The following is a 21,223-nucleotide window of genomic DNA, read 5'->3' on the forward strand; positions in this document are numbered from 1 at the left end:
ATTGAGGCAAGACGAGAATACGTAAGACATCAGAATCATTAGTAGTATTTACACTAGGTTCACGATTGGGTATCTTGATAACTGCGAAGGTGCGCTTTTTATTTGCCTGAATCATCGAGCACATTCATTCCCTGTCACCATGAAGCAGCCGCTATTCTCCTGTTGCTAGGCGCGAGTGCAGATCTCGCGCGGGTTACTAGTATTCACACCACCAAAAACGTACTGGAAATCTGCAAAGACCCCGGTTCCCACCGCTTCGAGATATCTAACTGTCCTTCTTGTTGCAGATTTAATGCATCCACAGACACTGCTGACAGTAGATATGTCACCACGATGAGTATCGTGTCCACAATTGAGACAGATACCACCCTGATCATCAGAGTTTCACTGGTCAGCAAGATATCGACGACTAATGCAGCAACTCCTGGCTGTGTATCCGTCTATTTCGCAATGTATAACTTCATGAGAAGGAGCAAAACAAGCGAAGATCAGGACAAGTGGACAAAGACTTTATCAGATGTAGACCTAAAGGACATACCGCCAATCTTTACCGTGGAGACATCGTTACCGTGGTTTCAACTAGGACCAATACAACCACTGCTACTACAACAACCAATACTAGTACCATCATTAGTATGGCGACAATGACATATGTTCTCATCCCTCTCGATGAAACCGCTACCAGATTCTTCACGTCTTGGATGTGAATGTGGGAATGGAGTTCTCAAAAGTACATCTCGACTGTCTACTCAACCACCACCATCACCATCGGAATCCCTGGCTCAGCCTACTAGACAGCATACGTTCCAAATAGCATCATATCCACAGCGAACGGCGTAAGGATTAGTAATGGCTATTTGAGATTGGGAGTAGGTCACAAGGTTGTCAGTGCGGCGAAAAGTCCCTACGATGGCTGCATCGCCTGCGTTACAGGAACTGACTGTGGCCTTGCGCTCTTCCTCTCAAATAAGTGCTTGCGGACGATTTTCGAAGATGAGAGAATATTCAGTCAAGGCAACGGGAAGAGCACTTTATTTACAGTTCCGAACAACGACCCTATTGCTGCATTGAATGGGTAATGTGAAAAGACTACACTTTAGTAAGTCAGGCTATTGGCTTAACGTGCTCATGTATCCGGTTTGAATTCTACTGTTCATCTATGATTAGAAGTTGAACGCATCATAACACCGCATCATTGCATTCAATTTAACCATTTCATCACCAGAAAACGGGAGGTTGGTGCTACAGCCGTATATTGAATGGACTCCAACGACAACTACATATATGTTGACTCATATCTTCATTCCTCCTTTCTCCGTCCAAGCTTCATGTTTACATGCCTCGGCTGACTTCATCCATCATCTCGTTGTACTACTCGTCGCAGCCACAGTCGGAAGGAGTAGGAGCTGGCGCAGTGCTAGACTCACAGGAGCTGGAAGCGGGTGGGGCTGGAGGGGCTGGAGGGGCTGGAGGACCAGCAGTAGGAGTGGGACCACCACCACCTGTGGCAGTAGCAGTGACAGTAGCGGTGGGGGCACCGCCACCTGGGGCGCCGGCACCAGGGCTGACATCCTGACACAGAACGTCCTGACCCGCAACGGGAATAACACAGCACTTGGCTTGCTGGCCAGTGGCAGCGCAGCCGCTGATGAAATCGCTAGTGTTGGCAGGAGTGGTGGCAGCTAGTTTGTAGCGTTAGCGCTGATCTTTGTATGCAAGAAAAGACATAGGAGCGGAAGACATACGGACTGCGCAGTTCAAACCAACAGCACCAAGGACATCAGTGGCACAGCACTGGGGGTTGCTGTAAAGCCCAGCAGGGCAAAGAGTGGTGGTTCCAGTGGAAGCAAAAGGAGCGGCAGCGACGCCGGCAGCGAAGGCGAGGATGGAGTAATGCATATTTATTGCTGAAGATTTCTTCTTGACTGGTAGACAATGAAGGGCTGGTGGAAGCGAAGGTAGAATGCTGAGATGCTGCTTGATGTTGATGGTAGTCATTTTGAAGTCCATCCTTTGCCTTCTTTTATACTTTGCTCTCCGACATACTTCATCGTCGCTTGGCGGTCTACTAGTGCCGTGGAGTCTCTCTTTCCGTTTTCCCGTATCCTATATTGCGGTTGTTTTCGTCCCTAGTTCATCGAACGTGGTATGTACATCGTTTGGACGCAGCATGACGCTGTACGACAACCCGAGTCCCATCTCGGCTCGTCGCAATCCAGAACCATCTGCGGAGTAATAAGAAAACACTGATCTCATCCAATACCATTGGTGAGAAATTTCATTCCTGAATAAATTCGATAAAGGTTGTTTACCCAGTGGCCCATGTAGGTATGCGATTCCTCGATCTGACCTTGGAATAGCCAGACATTGTTGCATGTGCTGCAAGACGTGCATCTACGCGATGTCCCAGGGGCTTCCCCGCAACTCCAAAGCGAATCGCTCACTGAAGCTACTGAGTACCTTGAGTCAAGATTGATACTCTATAGAAGGCTAACAGTGTGGCTCGCAAGGGACCAATGCATTCGACTGTTCAAGTGTTTGCGTGGATATCGCAAAACCTCCAACAATAACCGAAAGTCCGCATCAATGATTCAATGACTAGTACGTGTACACAACCAAGACTGCAATTCACGTCCTTGGCACATGTGACCCCGTTGGTTGGAAGAGGACTCTGCTTCAAAGCGGTGCGTGATCTCAGTCCTTCCTCATCGCACAGCACTTTTCCACAGGTCGTGTAAGAACACATACAGTATGTATGTCAAACAACTTAGACGTTCCCCAAAATCCAGAAACGCTCTAGAACCTGATCTTAGGGCCTGGCAGTCATCCTGTAAGGTACAATGTGGCTTGCTATCATGGACCGAATGTCAGGCGGTCGTGTGCTTTTGCCTCGTAGATGCCCGAAGATTGTGTCTCGTTACGAGAGACCGTATATAGTGGCCATGTTGCTTCGTCGTCATAGTACTGATATCCGGAAAAGACGGAGGTTAGCCATGGTATGGATATGGACATTTTATTAGCCATATAAATCTGATTGGGCAATGTACATGACCCAGGGCCGGGGCAACTTGCGGTAGTGTTACCAACGTGACGGGGTGTAGCACCGGGTGTATTGCAGATAGGCGATTGGTAAGAACGGACAAGATCACCATAGTGAGCATGGAAGGTCGTGGTATCGATAAAACGTCGATGCCGGCAGCGAGGTCGAAATTAAGTTGCGGGGAAAGTAGCCTGCCATCGGGCTAGGTGATTGAACCTTGCTTAGCGCGTCGGCTCCATAGGTAAGCTCCACATCCACCTTAGCCATATCACTAGCGATGGTGGTCCAGTCGATTTCAGTACGTCGCCATTGTCTAAGTTAGACAGATTGCCTCGGCTATACTTGGAGATCTAGAGCTTGAAGAAACCAGATTGCAGGCACTTCACCGTTCAATGCCGCTTAGAACTCGGAATAAAATGCTGCAGGCGCGTCCTTCGCCGCTGCCAGATTCATCGATCGATCGTCATGAGCTCGCTCTACTCCGTAACATGCTAATCAGAGCGCCAACTAGAAGAAGTCCTACCAAGACTCCACTCTGTACTGGCGCAAATAGTGCAGATCGTAAGATTACCAGAGTACCGACGATGACGAAGATGATGGGAAGAATAATAAGTGGGCGGTAAGGCCGTTCCATCTGGGGTTCTCGGCGGCGGAGTATAAGCAGTCCAACTACCGTACTAACGTAGAAGACCCATTCAGCCATACCAACGAACGTCAAGAGTGCCCGAAAACTACCTGTCAGGATATAGACAAGGGTTACGACCAAAGCCAAAGCGTTAGCGTAACTGTTTTCCGCGTTAGTCAGTTGTGGAATGCAATAAGTCAGAAGGGCTTACATGGGAGCGTCGAGGCTGAATGAAGCGGTGGTGTCTGCCTCAGACCTCTGCGTCATTGGCAACCCTCGTTTGCTGAATACTGCCGGAAGATAATGGCGTTGCGATGCAGCCATCGTCAGTCTGCCCACCGCGAAGACATTACTAGTGATGGACCCTGCGCAGGAGATGGCAACAAGAATAGTAACTAGAATACCAGCAGGTCTCCCTAAGAGGGATGAAGCAGCAGCGACTGCCACTGCGTTGTTGCTGCTTAGCTTGTCCCAAGGTACAAGGATGTAGTAAGCCACGTTCACAAGTTCAAATGAACTGAGTACCACGATCATCGCAGCTTTGATCGCTTTTGGAAGAGCACGACCTGGGTCGCGGATTTCACTCGCAACGATGTTGGCCTGGACAACGCTATCAGCCGGCATTGTTGGAGCACAAGAAGTATGCACTTACATTATCCCATCCGTCATACGCCCAAAGTCCTCCATATATCGCTGCGCAATAGTGACCGTAACGATCCCATGTCCTCATTGACACCCAGTCGATAGTTTGGCCGTCCGATACTGTCGACCTTGTCTGAAACCAATTGCGAGTGTACCAGTCGCTCGGTCCAGATAACGAAGAGTTTGGGTTGATCAGATGTGCCACTACAGCAACGACCCCACCTAAGACTATCAGGGCCACGGTCGACAGCTTGAAGACCGTGAAAGACTCGCTCAGCCGCATTGTGAACCTGGTATTGATGGAGTTGAGCAACACCATGGAGACAAAAGCTATGGCAGCGATGAGTTTGAGCATTTTGGCATCTGGTAAGTCGCCAGTACTGGATGTGACTGATCCTATGGATTCGGCGATGACGATACTTTGGATGGCCATGGATGAAGGCTTCACGCCGAGGATGTACACCCAGGCCATGAGGAAGGCAGCCGTGTCACCGTAGATGTGGCGTAGGTATTCTTGCATACCACCATTCAGTGGAAGCGCTGCACCAAGCTCAGCAAACGATGCTGCTCCTGCCCATGATAGCAGCCCGCCAAGGACCCAAACTAGGAGAGCAGCTCCAGGAGAAGGCACGTTGCTGTCAACCTGCGCTGGTGAAGCGAAGATTCCCGACCCGATTTGAAGTGTAACAAGAACGGCAAATGCATGTCGCGTAGTGAGCTGCTTGGATAGCTGCTGTACCGCGCGTGATGAAGACGAAGAGCGCCGTGCAAGCAGTGGTTCCCGTTCCGACTCGGTTGTGTTCAACTTGGGAGCGTCTTGGTTCCCAGGGCGGCTGGAGCCGTGTATGTCGTCCATTGCACTACACCCGCGGTTTCCGTCTCGAAGGTATTGAGGCTACACAGTAGTGGATTTTCTTGCTGCTGGGTAGGAACGGTCCTTTTTTGCGACCTTGGCGGGCGGAAGACGCTAGACCATGTCACAAGACATCAAGCACGCGCCATGCGGCTCTCTGCTTACAGGTGAGATCCGATGGGTTAGATGTAGGAGATGACCAAGTGGGCCTTGCACAAATCCGGTTGACGTTACTGAAACTTCTGTAGTCGTCATATCGTGCTTTCCCCAGTTGATGTGGCGTCTGCACTAGCCTCAGGTGTGGCGCAGCAAGAGAGCACAATATGGAGAACCGAGCATGACAACGACAGATATGACAGATGATAGACCGAATATCGTTCAGAGCACTCAAGGGTAAATTTCTTCCAAGCACTGTTCCCCATCTCTTCTGCAATACCCCCATCCTGCGAGCGTGGCGCGTCGGTGGTGCCTGCCTGTGGCTCGAAAAGCTCGGACTGGCCCTTCAGCGCCCTGACACCCCTCTTCGCTTCCTCACCAACTGCCCAGGTACGTCAACACCACGCCCGCGTTTTAAGCTCCCTACCGCGCACTCATAGACTTAACTCCCCCCAGACCCTGAACCATGGACGCGAATCAAAATGACGAGCTTTACCCCATCGCCGTGCTCATCGACGAGCTCAAGCACGACGACGTTATCCTCCGCCTGAACGCCATCCACCGACTAAACACAATTGCCCTCGCCCTAGGCGCCGAGCGGACACGAGAGGAACTCATACCGTTTCTAGATGGTGAGCGGCTGCCCGGTCGACATGCCCAGTCTAGACTAGCTAACGGATGTATTCAGAGTCGGTTGAGGACGAGGACGAGGTTCTCACAGCATTGAGCGAGGAACTTGGCAAGTTTGTCGAGTACGTCGGCGGCCCAGAGCATGCACACGTGCTTCTGTCGCCTCTCGAGAACCTTGCAGCAATAGAAGAGCCCCTTGTCCGGGAAAAGGTGTGCGCTGCAATCGCCTAGATCTGGCTGCCAGCTAACACGTGCAGGCTGTCGAATCGCTCAACAAGATCTGCGAAGAGCTGTCGCAGCAGCAGATTGAAGAAAACTTCATACCCCTCGTCTTGCGCCTATCTAAAGCCGACTGGTTCACCTCAAAGATCTCCGCGACGGGACTCTATCAGACCCCCTACACTCGCGCTACACCCCCTTCACAAGAAGCCCTCAGGCAGCACTACGGCCAGCTAGTGCACGATGATACCCCCATGGTACGGAGACAGGCGGCAAACAACCTCGCCAAGTTCATCAAGGCCATGCCGCCGTCCATTGTCATCGAAGAGATGATTCCCCTCTTCCAGCACCTCGCCGCAGACGACCAGGACAGTGTCCGACTCCTGACTGTCGACATCCTCATCGCGATCGCCGAAGCGGTACCCAAGGAGCAACAGTCGAGCCATGGTGTTCTCCTGACTGCGCTGCGGAGTCTGTTCGAGGACAAGAGCTGGAGGGTGCGGTATATGGTAGCAGACCGATTTGAGAAGGTGCGTTCGGCTGGTAGCGAAAGGAAGCATGCGCTAATGGAATTAGATTGCGAAAGCCGTCGACGAGGAAGTTGTCAACCGCGACCTTGTGCCAGCCTTTGTCAAGCTTCTCAAGGATACAGAGGCCGAGGTACGCAGCGCCATTGCAGGACAAATTCCAGGTATGCCTCTTGGGAGCAGGTGCACGGCACATGAGCTAACCACTACTAGGTTTCTGCGCGCTGTTGGAGCGTGAGACCCTTCTACACGAGGTTATGCCTAGCATAGAGGAGCTGGTCTCCGATCAGTCTCAGCATGTTCGCGCTGCGCTTGGCACCCAGATTAGTGGACTCGCTCCAATCCTTGGAAAGGAAGAGTAAGTTGCGACTACGCGTGACCACGTGCTTTCTTACTAACACTAGTCAGGACCATTTCGCATCTCCTTCCCATGTTCCTGCAGATGCTCAAGGACGAATTCCCCGACGTTCGCCTAAACATCATCTCCAAGCTCGAGTCTGTCAACAACGTCATCGGCATCGAGCTCCTCTCGCAGTCCCTCCTCCCCGCTATCGTCCAACTTGCCGAGGACAAGCAATGGCGCGTACGCCTGGCAATCATCGAATACGTTCCTCTCCTCGCGTCGCAACTCGGTGTGCAGTTCTTCGATGAGAAGCTTAGCAGCCTATGCATGAGCTGGCTCGGCGATACCGTCTTCTCGATCCGTGAGGCGTCGACTCAGAACTTGAAGAAGCTTACGGAGGTCTTCGGTGTAGAGTGGGCCAACGATGCTATCGTTCCCAAGGTCATGGCTATGGGCCAGCACCCCAACTACCTCTACCGAATGACTACATGCTTCGCCGTCTCAACACTGGCGCCTGCACTGAGTCTGGATGTCATTGAACAGTCCATCATCCCCATGATGGACAAGCTGGTCAATGACGATATCCCCAACATCAGATTCAACGTGGCGAAGTCATATGGTCAGCTCATCAACACGCTCAAGCAGCTGCCTGAGCAAGGTACTGTCATCGCTCTCGAGAAGGCTGGTACACCGGGCCAGGGTTGCCAGAAGGCTACAGATGTCATTACCAAGAGCATCCTGCCGAACCTCGAGAAGCTCCAGCAAGACGACGATGTAGATGTACGATACTTTGCGACGACGGCCGCACAAAGTTTCACGGATGCGATGCAGACTTAGAAGATCCAGCTTCGTCCGTGTTCTTGAATGTGCAGAATGACATCATGAATAGCATCAACGATGGTTAATGATATGGAACGGCTGCAAAGAAGGGCATGGCGGTGAGAAAACAGCGTAAGCCGAAAGCCCTGTAGGTGTAGTTCCAAGCTTTGTTTTATGAGAGTTGAGTGGGCTAGTAGTTGGGCTCACTGGCAATAAACCACAAAGATTACCCAGTTAGAATCATTCCTGACAGATTCGCAATGCATACTTTGGCGTTATCACTAGTATCGAGTGCACAAGATGAGTGACGTTGATGATTTATTTTCATTCGCATTATGCCATGGTGTAATAGCTATAGCTTGGCCGTTGAGGTTGCAGGTAGTCAAACGGCACCAGCCTCCTTGAGAAGGTTGTTGAGCTGACCCTTCTTGGACTGCAAATCGCTGTTTCCACCAATGTGCTTCTGAGCGATGAAGATGTTGGGTACGGTGGTCTGGCCAGTCATTTCGCCGAGAGTAGACTGGATAGCTGAGCCGTCATCTATGCGCATGTTAGCTGCTAGTCTTGTAGCTCCGTCGATAGTTGCAGAGTCTACATACCAACTTGGTCCAACTCAATCGCGTAGAACTTTGCGCCACTGTCGCTGAGCAACTGCTTGGCCTGGCGACAGTAAGGGCAGTAAGACTTTGAGAAGACGGCGACGGGGTTCTCGTCGATGATGGACTGGACCTTGGTCTTTGTAGCGGACATTGTGGCGGGCGAGGGGGCGCGCGTGAAGAAGTGACGCAGGAAGGAAATTTTGGCGGTAGTTTGGAGGTGCTGGAGGTTGGTGAGTATTGTGTTTGGTAGTCGAGGGTAGTGTTGCTAGAGGGGTGGTGGGAGGCGTACTTATGCGTGGGTGATGGGATGCCGAAGTTTGTCAGATAGATTCTAGATCGGTGTGTGTTTATGAGCTCGGTGTGGATGTGTATAGAAGTGGTGATTAGTGATGTGCAGCGTGCCCCCCGCAGTAGTAAACGTTCTCGATGGCAAATGATGCAATCGCTCGTGAAAGACGGCTGCGCTAACTGACGTCGGAGATGGATCGGCGATGTGATGTGATTACAAAGAGGCTAAAAAGGGACAGGGGCCAGAGGCGCGGCTTTGGCCATGACGCGTGCGGCTGGATGCGACGCGGACGAATGTAGGGACCTAGCTTGCACACATGTTTCGGCGTCTTTGATGCCAAGCAGACAGCTGTTACTCTGAAAATGTGAAGGAAATTATGAAATACTGTAGATGAAGAGATGATAGTGCAGAGGTAGGAAGAACCAGAATCAGGAAAGCACAACGGGTCGCGTACGTTCCGCATTCCGAGATTGAGCGTTCCGACGCTTCCACGCCGTCGCAACAACTGTCAGACTATCTTGGGTTCCCGCCATCCCAAGGCGTCCATTCACTCTCACCACACACACCATCAATCAACTAGCTGTAAACCCGCGCTTCTTATGCGCACGTCGCACCACACTCCACGATGACGTCCTCAGCGGCCGGATCAACCGCCTTCTTCATCCTCTCCCTACTGTCCATATGCGGCGCCGTTCTGCTCCTCCTACGCTACTATCTCCCGCTTCGCACAACACCCGCATACGTCGTCGTACCCGTCTTCTTGGCAATAGCGCTGCCGGCCAGCATCGTCGTGCTCCTGCCCATCGACCTCGCGAGTAGTGCTGGACTCGACACAACGGATGGCGCCAGAGGCATATGGCTGGACGACACGGTTGTGTACAAGGCATGGCGCATCATATACTGGCTCACGTTTGCGCTTACGTGGGCCATCTTGCCTATGCTAGGCGAGTACTGCGATAGTGGGTATAGAGAGCCCAAGGCAAGATTGCAGTATGCGCTTAGGAGCAATGGCCGGTATTGGCTCATTGTGGCTGGGTGTAGTATCGTAGGTTCGATATACTTGCTTCTGTGGAACGGCTTCCACGTGGATACTTTCAAGAGCTTGGTCATGGCGCTGGCGTATACCTGGGGTCTGATACTGGGCATCTACCTTATGGGTCATGGACTCGTCGCCTTCCCCAGGAGTTTGTTTCGATACGCTAGTGTTAGCGAGAGATTGAAGAGGATACAAAGTCAGGCGCCCAAGGTTCACGACAAGTTGACTGAGGCATTGGAGAAACTGGATCAGTATGAATACCAGGTTGTGCAGCTCAAGCAAAGGAAGAATAGTACTGCGCGCGAGTTTCAAGAGTGGATTGATGAGTTGGCAGAGAAGGGTAATCTTCCGGAGAACAGGGCTGGTGTTGTTGGGCGTATGGGCACAGCGACAGTGCCTCCTGTCATCACTGAGAGATACCTGGCGGACCTGACGAGGAAGTTGAAGCGGGCGCGCCATGCAAAATGCCGATTCGAGAACGAATGGGACCGTGTTGTACAAAAAGCTGTCAGGACGCAGGCTATCCTCGATTCCAAAGCCAGCAAACATCTTGAGTTCAAAGGCGTCGCGTTGCCAGCCTCAAGAGGATTGTTCGATCGCATCACCATTCTCACACCATTCACGCGCTACCACCTGCACGTCCACGTCATCCCCGCTCTGGCCTACGTCTCCTGGGCCATCACAATCCTCGCATCCATATCCATCGTCTGGTCAGAATGCGTGCGCGAAGCCCAGGACTTTGGTGGACCGAAACTCTCTATTATCGGCTGGACTGTCGTACACCGCCACGACAATGGCCGATCGTCGGTCGGCTTCAACAGCCAGATAATCGCTGCTGCCTGGCTATGCTACATGTGCATTTGCGCCTTCTATAGTCTAACCGAGGTCAAGATATGGGGCAACAGGGCGCTCGTGCGAAGAAACACATATCAAGAATCTGCGACCTGGTACGGTCTCCAAGTCGCCAAGTTGACCGTCCCTTTGAGCTACAATTTCCTTACCATGACGGACAAGAACATCTGGAAGGGTACCATGTTCTACAAGTTCCTTGGCCGCCTTATCGTTCTCACACCACTCGGTGAAGGCTTCAGCGCATTCTTCCCCATCTTCATCCTCGTACCCGTCTTCGCTACGGCTTTCGGACTCTACGGCAAGGTGAAGAACATCTGTGGCTTCGGAGATCTACTCGACGATGAAGAGGACGCATCAGGAAACTACGCTGGCACCGGCTCATGGCGCGAAGGTCGCGCATTGATCGAACGCGAAATTCAAGGTGCAAGTGGAAACGTCCTAGGCCTTTCCCAACGAACCAATACTAGCCCGCCAAACGAACGATACACAGACACACCAGCACCGTCGTCGTCATCTAGCCTCCCTACCGCGACCGCAGCAGCGGCAAACGGCGGCCCAAGCACCACACGCCTCTCAACAACCCATCCCGACCGCCGACGCCCTGCACTCGAAGACGAAGAAGACGAAGGTAACTTCTTCGAAAACTTCGCTTCAAGAGTCAAAAACACTTTCGACACCAACGACTTCTCCTTCCCCCGACCGAAGTGGCTGGGTGGCGATGAGGAAGAAGCCGAAGCTGGACGTAGTAGTAGAAGACCGTTTGATCGAGGTGACGGGGATCGTGGAAGTGGGTTTTTGAGTCTGTTTGGTGGGAGGGGGGATGAGGGGAGGGTAAGGCTGTAAGATTTCATGTCGTTACTCAAATGGGCATTGCGATGGTGTTTTGGAATAGACATTAGGGATTTGGATGAGTATGTAGAACTATTGAGTATACTGGTTATGATGGGTGCGCGGCTGCGCTTTAGATATATTTAATAAGGACCTTTTATCTCTTAGGCCCGGTGCCATGGCAATCGCGTTAAGTTCTGGTGTCTTAGTGGTCGATCAATCTGACTTACTCGTGGCGCTTTCCTGGGTCCTCAACATGATGCAACCAGTTGCACTTTGCGCAAATCGGTGTAAGCGTACCGCAGCCAATCGGTCCAGGGTCGTGAACTGGCCGTTCCTTAAGAGAAGGGTGAGTGCCTTCTCCCGCCTTTCTCTTCAGCCTTTGCCCACTTCCCGCCTCATCGATAAGCAAACCTCATCGACAAGCAAACTTCATCGCCTGGAACATGGACGAACCTCCCACAGCATCCGAAGCCGATAGCAGCTACGAGGCCAGTGTTAGCGGCTCTTGTGCTGGGTCGGTTTCAAAACATGCATTTGTTGATCTCTGCCAGCCACGCCTGTAAAGCCAGGTTGCACTTCCTAGGATCGAGCTATGGAATGTTTTACATGGATTTTGTTCTTGAAAAGTCTTGGGGTCGCAAAGAAAACAGTTGCTGCGGTATCTACATCTTGGTCCTAACACTCTTACCAGTTCCCTCAACCAGACCTCAACAGCATCGCGAGACTGACGAGCTCTTTCGAGCCGGGACGAAATTAATTGTGGTGGCTACCGACGAAACTAAACATGCAGTTCAGCTTACCACCCTAGGACATGCACCCCCAGCTCTCAGGCTTCTTATGATCTCCCCCAAGAAACGTATTTCTGGCTGGATACTTGCAGTGTCTCCTCATAAAATCTACCCCATTCTTCACAGTATCATTCACGAACTTCGTCCCCTCCATATACGCCGGTGCACTACCCCCCTCTACCCAATCGATCATCGCTGCAAGGACATTATGCTGCGCATCGAACGGAATACCAGCTTGCGCCGCGTTCCCACCTTGACCCAGCACCCACGCACCAGGACCAGTACTGCAATGGAACATACCTGAGACACGGAAGAAACGCGTCCATTCATCCATGTTTTCGTAACTGCTGTTACCGCGGAGATGCTCGTAGAAGCGGTTCGTATTGAAAGAGGTAATCTGATTATCCTGCTGCCCGTGGTACATGAGCAGCTTTCCGCCGCTTTGCTTGAATCCCGGCAAAGACGATGGATAGGTGCGAATGTCTCCTGGATTCAGATCTTGGGCTGCACGTACGTCATCTAAACCATACTCCGATGCGTTCCAGGTCGGATCATTGTACACGACGTACTTGAACCAGTCGTCCGAGTAGGCGAATGGAGCGCCTGCGTATAATTTGTCTACGGCGTTGATCTCACTGCCTGGTTGCATGGCAGGGTAGATCAGCTGTCCATCCGGAAATCTGTAATCGCTGTAGATGATCTTCAGCTGTTGGACTTGGTCCTCGTTCAGGCATTCAGCCGTAGAGTTGTGGCCACATAACAGCGTCGAAGGATCGAACTTGCACAAGGCCGGGTCTTCAATGATGCCATCTTTGACCTTGTCAATGGTATCGCATTGGCGCAGCACCTCGTCGTGGATCCACGTCTGCCAAGCGGTCTTTGGAATGAAGTTGGAGCCTTTGATGGGGCCAGTGATGGTGAAGAAGCGTGCGCGCCAGGATATCAGATTGTTGAAGTCGACACCTGGTGCTCCGGCGACGATGCCATCAAAGTCATTGGGGAACTTCTCTGCGCTCTTAATGCCTTGGCGTCCACCAAGAGAGCAGCCTAAGTAGTAAGATTTGGTGAAGTCCTCCCCGTAGAACTCCTTGGACAAGGCCTTGCCGGTAACTACGCTGGTGTGGAGTCTAGATCGCGGGTGAGTAGATGTTTCGAGCTAAGGAGGAACTATGCTTACGATCGCCAGGCGAAATCCACCACCATCTCAGGATTGTCGAGAAATGCGACTCCTGTAGTACCATTATGACCATTGTTTGCACCGACGGTGGCAAAGTTTCTCGAAGCCCCATACGCTATATCCTCATACTTTATGCCTTTTGTTGCCGTCAGCATCAGGTACAGCTAATACTCATTCTTCTATTTATCCAACACTTACAGCCATCGATACCCCCATTACCTGTTGCCAGGAAGCGACCGGACCAGTCTTCCGGAAACCATGCTTCAAAAGCAATTTTTGAGATTCTGGATGTCTTGATCTCGAGTGTCATACGACAGAGATCCACGGAGACGATCTGGCTAGTTCGACCGCATGTCACGTCGTTGTCCGGAAACGTCAGGTTGGCACCCGCCGGAACGTGTTGGAGGACGTTCAGAGTCGCATCCTTGATGTACTTTTCTGGTGTGAAGGCGAGACATTTCTTCTCAAACGCTGACGACGCGATAGAGACTTGGGCCAACGCAAGGTACGAGACGATCAGCGCCCAGAACGAGGGGAACATATTGGCGATGAAGGGATTAGATGACTTGGCAAGTGCTCGTAGTAGAAATTTAGCCACAGGTAGTCTTTATGTTCCGTGGGAAGGAACAGCCGTGCATTAACGAGCCGCCTTCAGCAAGGTGCGGGGCGTGGCTTGCGGAGATATTCTTTCTACCTTCAGTGCCTATAAGAGTGAATGATCTACCTAGGACACCTCGATATCTCTGCAGTAGTAGCACCCTGAATGAAGGAGAAATAGCAGCCATATCAAGATATGAAGTTTCTGCTACATTTCCTGGCAAAGGGAGCTATAGCGAACGGAAGGTTTGCACAGTTTGCTATACAGGGCATCTCTTTGAATCGACTGAACTGGATAATTATCCCCAGACGGACCCCTGCTATTGCACCTATGTATCGGGTAAATCGTGCTGCGCAACATGGTACAGTATTGCGGGGTTCGGTGTAGACGCCGAGCACATTTCCATGCGGCAGGTGCTCATTCCACGCTAGCTTGCATGCATCCGACTGGTGCTGTGGCTCGCCTTGACTATCTACATCCATCACTCAAACACTCACATGATCCCAGAATCTCTCGATAATCTCCCTCGGAATCAGACCCTTCTCACCCTCCATCTCGAAGATCTGCAGCGGCGCGCCCTTCTCTACCGCTACCAACACAGCCTTCTTTCCCGGTGCCCCTTGCACCACGCGTCTCAGTTCCTCCAGCAGCCATACTAGTCGCTTGAGCTGCCGCTGGTGGTCCTGTGCCCATATCTCGAAGTCTTTCTCAAACCAACGTACCTCCTCAACGTTTGTTATGAGATTACGGTAGTGGTGACCAAAGACGCAAAGCGATGTGCGGCCGAACCAGCATTGCTCACTCGCTTGACGCTTCTTAGTGTTTGACTTGAGCTCTATCGTTGAGTTGTGAGGCTGGTATGTGCCACAGTTTATGACAAAGGTTTGACTGTTGTTGCTATGGGGTACTATGGCGTGACTGGCTGGTTGGAAGATGTGCATGATATTGTCGAAGAACTCTTGTAGGTCGTAGTTGTCGTGGTTTTGAGAGGCAGGCTCGATATGTTGAAGATATGCATCAGCTTCAATCCTAACTGCTAGCTGTAAATCTCCCATCTGGTACTGAATGACCCTGTGATGTCCGTCGACGTCCTGGAGGTTGGAGTCTTCGCAAGTGAAAGCATTTTCGAAGTTATGGCCGCATCCTTTTGACTGGAAGACTTTTGGATCTTTCTCTTTTCGACCGGTCACCAGGGTCTTGCCGACTACTTGAAGCTCGAGGCAGAATGGCCGATAGCTTCGCTTGAAGGACGCAAACTCGAACAGTTTCTGGAGAGAATTCCTGTTAACCAAGACGTCAATGCCATTCCAGCGTTTGGTAGGATTCATGACAGCCATGGCTTGGAATATTGGTTCGAATGAGTATTCAAGACTCGGCTTGCCATGTTGGTCGATCCAGAATGCGCCCTTGTCGGCCTGTAGCTGCCTTGGTAGACGCGGAGGCTGATAAAGAGACGGAGTCCCCGGGACGTAGATGGTGGGCTTCAGAGCACTCTTCCAGCTATAGCTGCAAAGAAGATCGTAGGGCTCGTTGCCGGTGACAGCGGCAGAGGAAGATTGCACGTCGAATATCGCGATCGTGTGAATGCGCTGTTGTCCTTTTCGAACGCGCTTGAGCATCCAAGAAGGATCCGAAAACTTTGTGCGACGACCTTCGGGGCGGCCGTTATAGCCCTCTCGTGTTTCCCAGGGCGGTACACGTTGTTCTGCTGCTATAAACTGCATTTTTCAGGGTTAGCTTATTTTCCAACAACAATTTAGTGCATAAGAGGTTCGACAAAGAGGTTGTAGTTGGAGATAGGCGGCTGAGCAGCGAAGAAGGTATGAGGCAAGGCGACCCGTGTTGACAGCTAGGTTCGCGTAGTGAAGGTGAAAAGACGTCGCCAGCTCAATCGGGCATCGACTGATGGGAATACAGTATCAGCTGTAGGCGGTAGCGTAAGAAGCAGGCTGTTCAATCGAGCTCGAGAAAGCACGATTTAGACGATACGGACAATCTTTGGTAATGGTGTTTTTCACGCTCAAGGTCAAGTAGGCATGACCGTGATGGCTGAGTGGCATATCTGTAGCTGTAGAGAGGACTGTAGCCTGTAAAGGGATCTCTTGAACAGCAAGAAATCGCGATATCATCCTAACAGAGCCTCTATATAGTATTAATCAAGTATCTGTGCAGTACTGTCAGACGAAAGTAGCTATCGATGTGTCGTCCGAAGTCAGTCAACAGGAATGTCTAGGTTGTCAACACGACTATGGGAACCACCAAGAATAACAATGAAAACACTCTCTCGGTGTTGTGTACATGTCTACTTGCAGCGCTCTTCGTCATACCGATAGCGCCGCTGTTGTCCACCACTTCTACTCGCATGTCAACACATCGGAACATGCAGATTTGGGAGAGTACTTACGACTGCCGATTGCGCCGTTCTGCTGCAACACGGCATCGCTGTTACAGAGACCCATCAGCGTAGCGTTAGCCTTGAGCTCCTGTAGCTTCAACAACGCCTTTTCAAACTTTTGTTGTAACCCCTGCTTCTGTTCGTCGTTGAGGAAGTTCGCAGTGGGTCCTTGGTTGAGACCAGTCTGACCATTTGTCGAGTTTACCAGCTTTTCCAACGTGTTTAACGCCTTGCATTCGCGAAAAGCGTCACGCTGCGCATTGAGAGAGTCACATTCGGCTGTGAGAGTTGAGTTAGATTGCAATTCTTCGAGTTTGGCGGTTATATCGGCACGGTTGCTTTTGATCCAGTCGATGCGCTCTTGGGCAAGCTTGGCAGATATGCTCGTCGCGTCCAGCGCGGTGTCATTTTTCGCGATATCATTGAGTTTTGTCAATGTACGTAGGCGTCTGCATATCTTGTCGATTTCGATTTGCCTGGTAGTGTTGAAGGTATCGCCACCTCGCCAAAGCTTAAGAGATGGATTAGTAGTCCAGGCGGTTGATGTGGTGATGAGTGCAAGGAAAAGACCGGCGAGTAATATTGGAAACTGCATCGTCAATCGAAAGTAAGTAAGTATGTGATGAAAATGCCCAGTAGAGAATGAGATTTGGCGGCTGCCACGCTGGCTTGGTATCTTGCTTCATAATCGACTAGAGCTGTCAATGTTTCAATTCATGCTCGGATGCCGCAGAGCCACAACGACTTCCTAGCCATGCGACGTTTCATGGCGAGTATGCTCTGACGTTTCTAGTTACGACGAAAGCAGCAGACATGGTAGTCAAGGTAACCCAGACGTGATTCTTAGGGAATGCGCGGATGAATGGGCTGGCTTGAGATGGATTGAGAGAGTATCGTCTTGATTTGGTGGGGTGGTATCGATAGTAGGGCTGAGTCACGCTAATGGCGGGGACCGGAGGAGTCAACTCCAGGGCTCTAGAAAAAGATTCCCCGCCACGGCCGACTCTCAGCAACCTCACGCCGCCACCATGTCTATTGAGTTTCCGAGGGAGGAGGAGCGCATCCTCGCGCGCTGGAAGGAGATTGACGCTTTCCTGAGGCAGGTTGAGCTCGTAAGTTTCCATATTACAGCCTCTTCGGGGCAAGCACGTGTGGTCGACACTTGCTGATGCATTATAGTCGAAAGGAAAGCAACCATACACTTTCTACGATGGACCGCCTTTCGCGACGGGATTGCCGCATTATGGCCATCTTCTGGCCTCGACCATCAAAGACATCATCCCCCGCTACTGGACCATGAAGGGCCGCTATGTTGAACGACGCTTCGGTTGGGATACTCACGGTGTGCCCATCGAGTATGAGATTGACAAAGAACTGGGCATGTCGGGACGCGACGCTGTCAAGGAGATCGGAATCGCCGAGTACAACAAGAAGTGCCGGGCGATTGTCATGCGATATTCAACAGAATGGAGGTCGACCATTGACCGTCTGGGCCGCTGGATCGACTTCGACAACGACTACAAGACCATGGACACCAGCTTCATGGAGTCAGAATGGTGGGTTTTCAAGCGCTTGTTCGACAAGGGCGCTGTGTACAAGGGTTACAAGGTTATGCCATACAGCACTGCATTGGCCACGCCTCTCAGCAACTTTGAGGCCACACAAAACTACAAGGACGTTCAAGATCCCGCAGTTGTCGTCACATTCCCGCTCTTGGACGATCCAAACACATGTTTGCTGGCATGGTGAGTTGCCCAATCCAACATAATCTGACTGGCACGCGCTAACCCGGCCTGACTAGGACCACAACTCCATGGACACTGCCTTCAAACACCGGCCTCTGCGCGCATCCTGATTTTGAATACGTCAAGATTCTCGACGAAGCATCTGGAAAACACTACATCCTGCTCGAGGCACTACTACGCACACTTTACAAGGACCCCAAGAAGGCCAAGTTCAAGATTGTCGAGAAGCTGAAGGGCAAGGACATGTTGGGCTGGAAATACGAGCCACTGTTCGACTACCTCTACGAGGACTTCAAGGACTACGGCTTCAAGGTTGCCAACGATACCTACGTCACAGCAGACAGTGGTGTGGGCATTGTCCACCAGGCACCCGCATACGGAGAGGACGATTACCGCGTTGCTAAGGCCCATGGTGTCATCTCTGACACCCGACCACCACCAAACCCAGTTGACGACCAAGGTCGCTTTACTTCAGTTGTCCGCGATTTCGAGGGACAACATGTCAAGGCAGCAGATAAGGGCATTATCAAGCATCTGAAGGGCACCGGTCGCTTGATTGTGGACTCACAGCTTCTCCATAGCTATCCCTTCTGTTGGCGATCCGACACACCTCTCATCTACCGAACTGTCCCATCGTGGTTCGTCAAGATTCAGGATATTGTGCCTCAGATGCTGGAGAACATTGCTGGTTCGCACTGGGTTCCTTCCTTCGTCAAGGAGAAGCGCTTCGCCAACTGGATCACAAACTCACCCGATTGGGCTGTGTCACGAAACCGTTTCTGGGGCACGCCGCTTCCGCTGTGGGTCAGCGACGACGGCAAAGAGGTGGTCTGTGTTGGCAGCGTCGAGGAGCTGAAGAAGCTCAGTGGATACGAGGGCGAGCTTACCGATATCCACAGGGACAAGATCGACCACATCACTATACCCAGCAAAGAGGGCAAAGGCGTACTGCGAAGAACAGAGGAGGTCTTTGACTGCTGGTTCGAGTCTGGTTCCATGCCCTACGCCAGTGCGCATTACCCATTCGAGAACGTGGAGCAGTTCGAGAAGTCCTTCCCGGGTGATTTCATCGCGGAAGGTCTTGACCAAACGCGTGGTTGGTTCTACACACTCACAGTTCTTGGAACACATCTCTTTGGCAAACTGCCTTTCAAGAATTGTGTCGTCAACGGTATCGTACTCGCGGAAGATGGCAAGAAGATGTCGAAGCGCCTCAAGAATTACCCCGACCCTAACTTGATCATGAGCAACTACGGTTCTGATGCGCTGCGATTGTATCTTATCAACTCACCTGTCGTTCGCGCCGAGACACTACGATTCAAGGAGGCAGGAGTCAAGGAGATTGTTTCCAAGGTCCTTCTACCTCTATGGAACAGCTACCAGTTCTTCGAGCAACAAGTGTCACTGCTGAAGAAGGTTGCTGAACTGGACTTTGTTTTCGACCCTGAGGCTGGCAAGACCAACAAGAACGTGCTTGACCGATGGATCCTCGCGTCCTGTCAGTCGCTACTGAAGTTTGTGAACGAGGAGATGGCTGCATACAGGTTGTACACCGTGGTTCCGCGGTTACTGGAGCTCATTGACAACACGACAAACTGGTACATTCGTTTCAACCGACGCCGGTTGAAGGGTGAGCACGGTCTGGAGGACACCAAACATGCTCTCAACACCCTCTTCGAGGTTCTTTACACACTCTGCCGCGGTCTCGCACCCTTCACACCATTCATCACAGACAACATTTACCTGCGATTACAACCTCACATACCCAAGGAACTGCATGTGGAAGACAACCGAAGTGTCCACTTCTTGCCCTTCCCAGAAGTGCGCGAAGAGCTATTTGACGTGGACGTCGAACGCCAAGTTAAGCGCATGCAGTCAGTCATCGAGCTTGGCCGTATTTGCCGAGACCGTGCCAACAAGGGTCTGAAGATCCCGTTGAAGACTTTGGTAGTCATCCACCCAGAACAGCAATATCTTGATGACATCAAGTCACTGGAGAACTACATTCTGGAGGAGTTGAACGTCCGGGATCTGGTACTGTCAAGCGACGAGGAGAAGTACAACGTCCAGTACTCAGCGTCGGCCGACTTCTCCGTTCTCGGCAAGAAGCTGAAGAAGGATGCTATCAAGGTCAAGAAGGCGCTACCAAACCTCAAGAGCCAGGAGATCAAGGACTACCTGAAGAGCGGCGAAATTGTCGTGGACGGTATCAAGCTCGAGGCTGAAGATTTGATGGTCAAGCGCGGTCTGGCCAAAGATTCCAGCAACAAGGACCAAGAGTTCAACACTGACAACGACGTCCTCATTTTGCTCGACGTTGCCTCATACCCAGAGCTTGAGCAAGAAGGTCTCGCGCGTGAGGTCATCCGCCGTGTACAAGATCTCCGCAAGAAGGCCGGATTGGTGCCGACTGATGATGTAGGCATGGAGTACCGTGTGCTGGCCGACCCAGAGAATGTAGGTTTGGAGAAGGCATTTGAGAACCAAGGTCCACTATTTGAGAAGGCTCTACGGAGACCTGTGGACAAGCACGTCATCACCGAGCTTGACGGCAAGATCCCAGAGAACAGCAACGAGAAGGTCATCGCGGAGGAGGAGCAAGAGCTCCACAAGGCGACTTTCATGTTGCGATTGATCAAGCTATGATAGCGTTTGGATGTGATTTGATAGCATGATGGCGTGGGATGAATCGTTGAAGAAATGAAAACCAAATTTCGAAGTTCATGTCAAAACGCCTCTATATGCCTTACGTGTCAAAAAAGCTCCTGCCACCGCTACTACCGTTGCTTGTACGCCTTCTGTTGTGGATTTAGCCGTCGATGCCTTTATATACTTTGAGAGATGACACTTACCAAATAACACTCCTTCAACTTCATAAACTCATTGACGCACATGTCTTTTCGTACGTTGTTGTAGTCTGCAAATATGCATTTGCCGTATACCGAGCTCTGCATTACGTTAGGGCAGTGTCAAGCGTGACCGGTCACATCGAGGGGCTTAACATGCCTCTTTGGAGCATTTTGCTGCCGCTGTGGCGAGTTTGTCGATGGGACGTGTTC

The 21,223-nt window shown here is 51.5% G+C and overlaps 10 protein-coding genes across 10 annotated transcripts; 4 read left to right on the forward strand and 6 right to left on the reverse strand.

Moving 5' to 3' along the window:
* Window positions 1-1,371: 1,371 nt before the first annotated feature.
* Window positions 1,372-1,899, reverse strand: CC77DRAFT_1006690 (hypothetical protein; the record flags this gene model as incomplete). The annotated part of the gene is made up of 2 exons (XM_018523431.1): window positions 1,372-1,682; window positions 1,746-1,899. 2 exons carry the CDS (start codon window positions 1,897-1,899, stop codon window positions 1,372-1,374), a joined length of 465 nt encoding a protein of 154 aa, XP_018388740.1.
* Window positions 1,900-2,617: 718 nt separating this feature from the next.
* Window positions 2,618-3,339, forward strand: CC77DRAFT_709868 (hypothetical protein). The gene is made up of 2 exons (XM_018532852.1): window positions 2,618-2,998; window positions 3,069-3,339. Exons 1-2 carry the CDS (start codon window positions 2,841-2,843, stop codon window positions 3,244-3,246), a joined length of 336 nt encoding a protein of 111 aa, XP_018388741.1. The 5' UTR covers window positions 2,618-2,840; the 3' UTR covers window positions 3,247-3,339.
* Window positions 3,333-5,287, reverse strand: CC77DRAFT_709806 (amino acid transporter). Its single transcript, XM_018532851.1, has 3 exons — window positions 4,318-5,287; window positions 3,877-4,265; window positions 3,333-3,825 (listed from the first exon to the last, which is right to left on the reverse strand). Exons 1-3 carry the CDS (start codon window positions 5,161-5,163, stop codon window positions 3,504-3,506), a joined length of 1,557 nt encoding a protein of 518 aa, XP_018388742.1. The 5' UTR covers window positions 5,164-5,287; the 3' UTR covers window positions 3,333-3,503.
* Window positions 5,288-5,767: 480 nt separating this feature from the next.
* Window positions 5,768-8,134, forward strand: CC77DRAFT_1018151 (protein phosphatase PP2A regulatory subunit A). The gene is made up of 6 exons (XM_018524560.1): window positions 5,768-5,948; window positions 6,005-6,156; window positions 6,204-6,695; window positions 6,742-6,856; window positions 6,906-7,050; window positions 7,101-8,134. Exons 1-6 carry the CDS (start codon window positions 5,783-5,785, stop codon window positions 7,870-7,872), a joined length of 1,842 nt encoding a protein of 613 aa, XP_018388743.1. The 5' UTR covers window positions 5,768-5,782; the 3' UTR covers window positions 7,873-8,134.
* A 102-nt stretch (window positions 8,135-8,236) lies between these two features.
* CC77DRAFT_929808 (glutaredoxin) lies at window positions 8,237-8,604 on the reverse strand (the record flags this gene model as incomplete). Its single annotated transcript, XM_018534125.1, has 2 exons — window positions 8,237-8,394; window positions 8,454-8,604. The coding sequence occupies 2 exons, from the start codon at window positions 8,602-8,604 to the stop codon at window positions 8,237-8,239; spliced, it is 309 nt and encodes a 102-aa protein (XP_018388744.1).
* A 350-nt stretch (window positions 8,605-8,954) lies between these two features.
* Window positions 8,955-11,625, forward strand: CC77DRAFT_1018153 (hypothetical protein). Its single transcript, XM_018524561.1, has one exon. It carries the CDS (start codon window positions 9,368-9,370, stop codon window positions 11,471-11,473), a length of 2,106 nt encoding a protein of 701 aa, XP_018388745.1. The 5' UTR covers window positions 8,955-9,367; the 3' UTR covers window positions 11,474-11,625.
* Window positions 11,626-12,265: 640 nt separating this feature from the next.
* On the reverse strand, window positions 12,266-13,993 carry CC77DRAFT_1048231 (tannase and feruloyl esterase; the record flags this gene model as incomplete). Its single annotated transcript, XM_018527518.1, has 3 exons — window positions 13,625-13,993; window positions 13,427-13,562; window positions 12,266-13,376 (listed from the first exon to the last, which is right to left on the reverse strand). Exons 1-3 carry the CDS (start codon window positions 13,965-13,967, stop codon window positions 12,266-12,268), a joined length of 1,590 nt encoding a protein of 529 aa, XP_018388746.1. The 5' UTR covers window positions 13,968-13,993.
* A 359-nt stretch (window positions 13,994-14,352) lies between these two features.
* On the reverse strand, window positions 14,353-15,748 carry CC77DRAFT_1048232 (hypothetical protein; the record flags this gene model as incomplete). Its single annotated transcript, XM_018527519.1, has 2 exons — window positions 14,353-14,373; window positions 14,522-15,748. The coding sequence occupies 2 exons, from the start codon at window positions 15,746-15,748 to the stop codon at window positions 14,353-14,355; spliced, it is 1,248 nt and encodes a 415-aa protein (XP_018388747.1).
* Window positions 15,749-16,092: 344 nt separating this feature from the next.
* Window positions 16,093-17,301, reverse strand: CC77DRAFT_1018156 (hypothetical protein). The gene is made up of 2 exons (XM_018524562.1): window positions 16,429-17,301; window positions 16,093-16,378 (listed from the first exon to the last, which is right to left on the reverse strand). Exons 1-2 carry the CDS (start codon window positions 17,012-17,014, stop codon window positions 16,254-16,256), a joined length of 711 nt encoding a protein of 236 aa, XP_018388748.1. The 5' UTR covers window positions 17,015-17,301; the 3' UTR covers window positions 16,093-16,253.
* A 109-nt stretch (window positions 17,302-17,410) lies between these two features.
* Window positions 17,411-20,963, forward strand: CC77DRAFT_1038835 (hypothetical protein). The gene is made up of 3 exons (XM_018527133.1): window positions 17,411-17,531; window positions 17,599-18,164; window positions 18,221-20,963. The coding sequence occupies exons 1-3, from the start codon at window positions 17,448-17,450 to the stop codon at window positions 20,808-20,810; spliced, it is 3,240 nt and encodes a 1,079-aa protein (XP_018388749.1). The 5' UTR covers window positions 17,411-17,447; the 3' UTR covers window positions 20,811-20,963.
* The last annotated feature ends 260 nt before the right edge of the window (window positions 20,964-21,223 follow it).

Source organism: Alternaria alternata (genome assembly GCF_001642055.1).
Source record: "Alternaria alternata strain SRC1lrK2f unplaced genomic scaffold CC77scaffold_5, whole genome shotgun sequence".
Taxonomy (NCBI): domain Eukaryota; kingdom Fungi; phylum Ascomycota; class Dothideomycetes; order Pleosporales; family Pleosporaceae; genus Alternaria; species Alternaria alternata.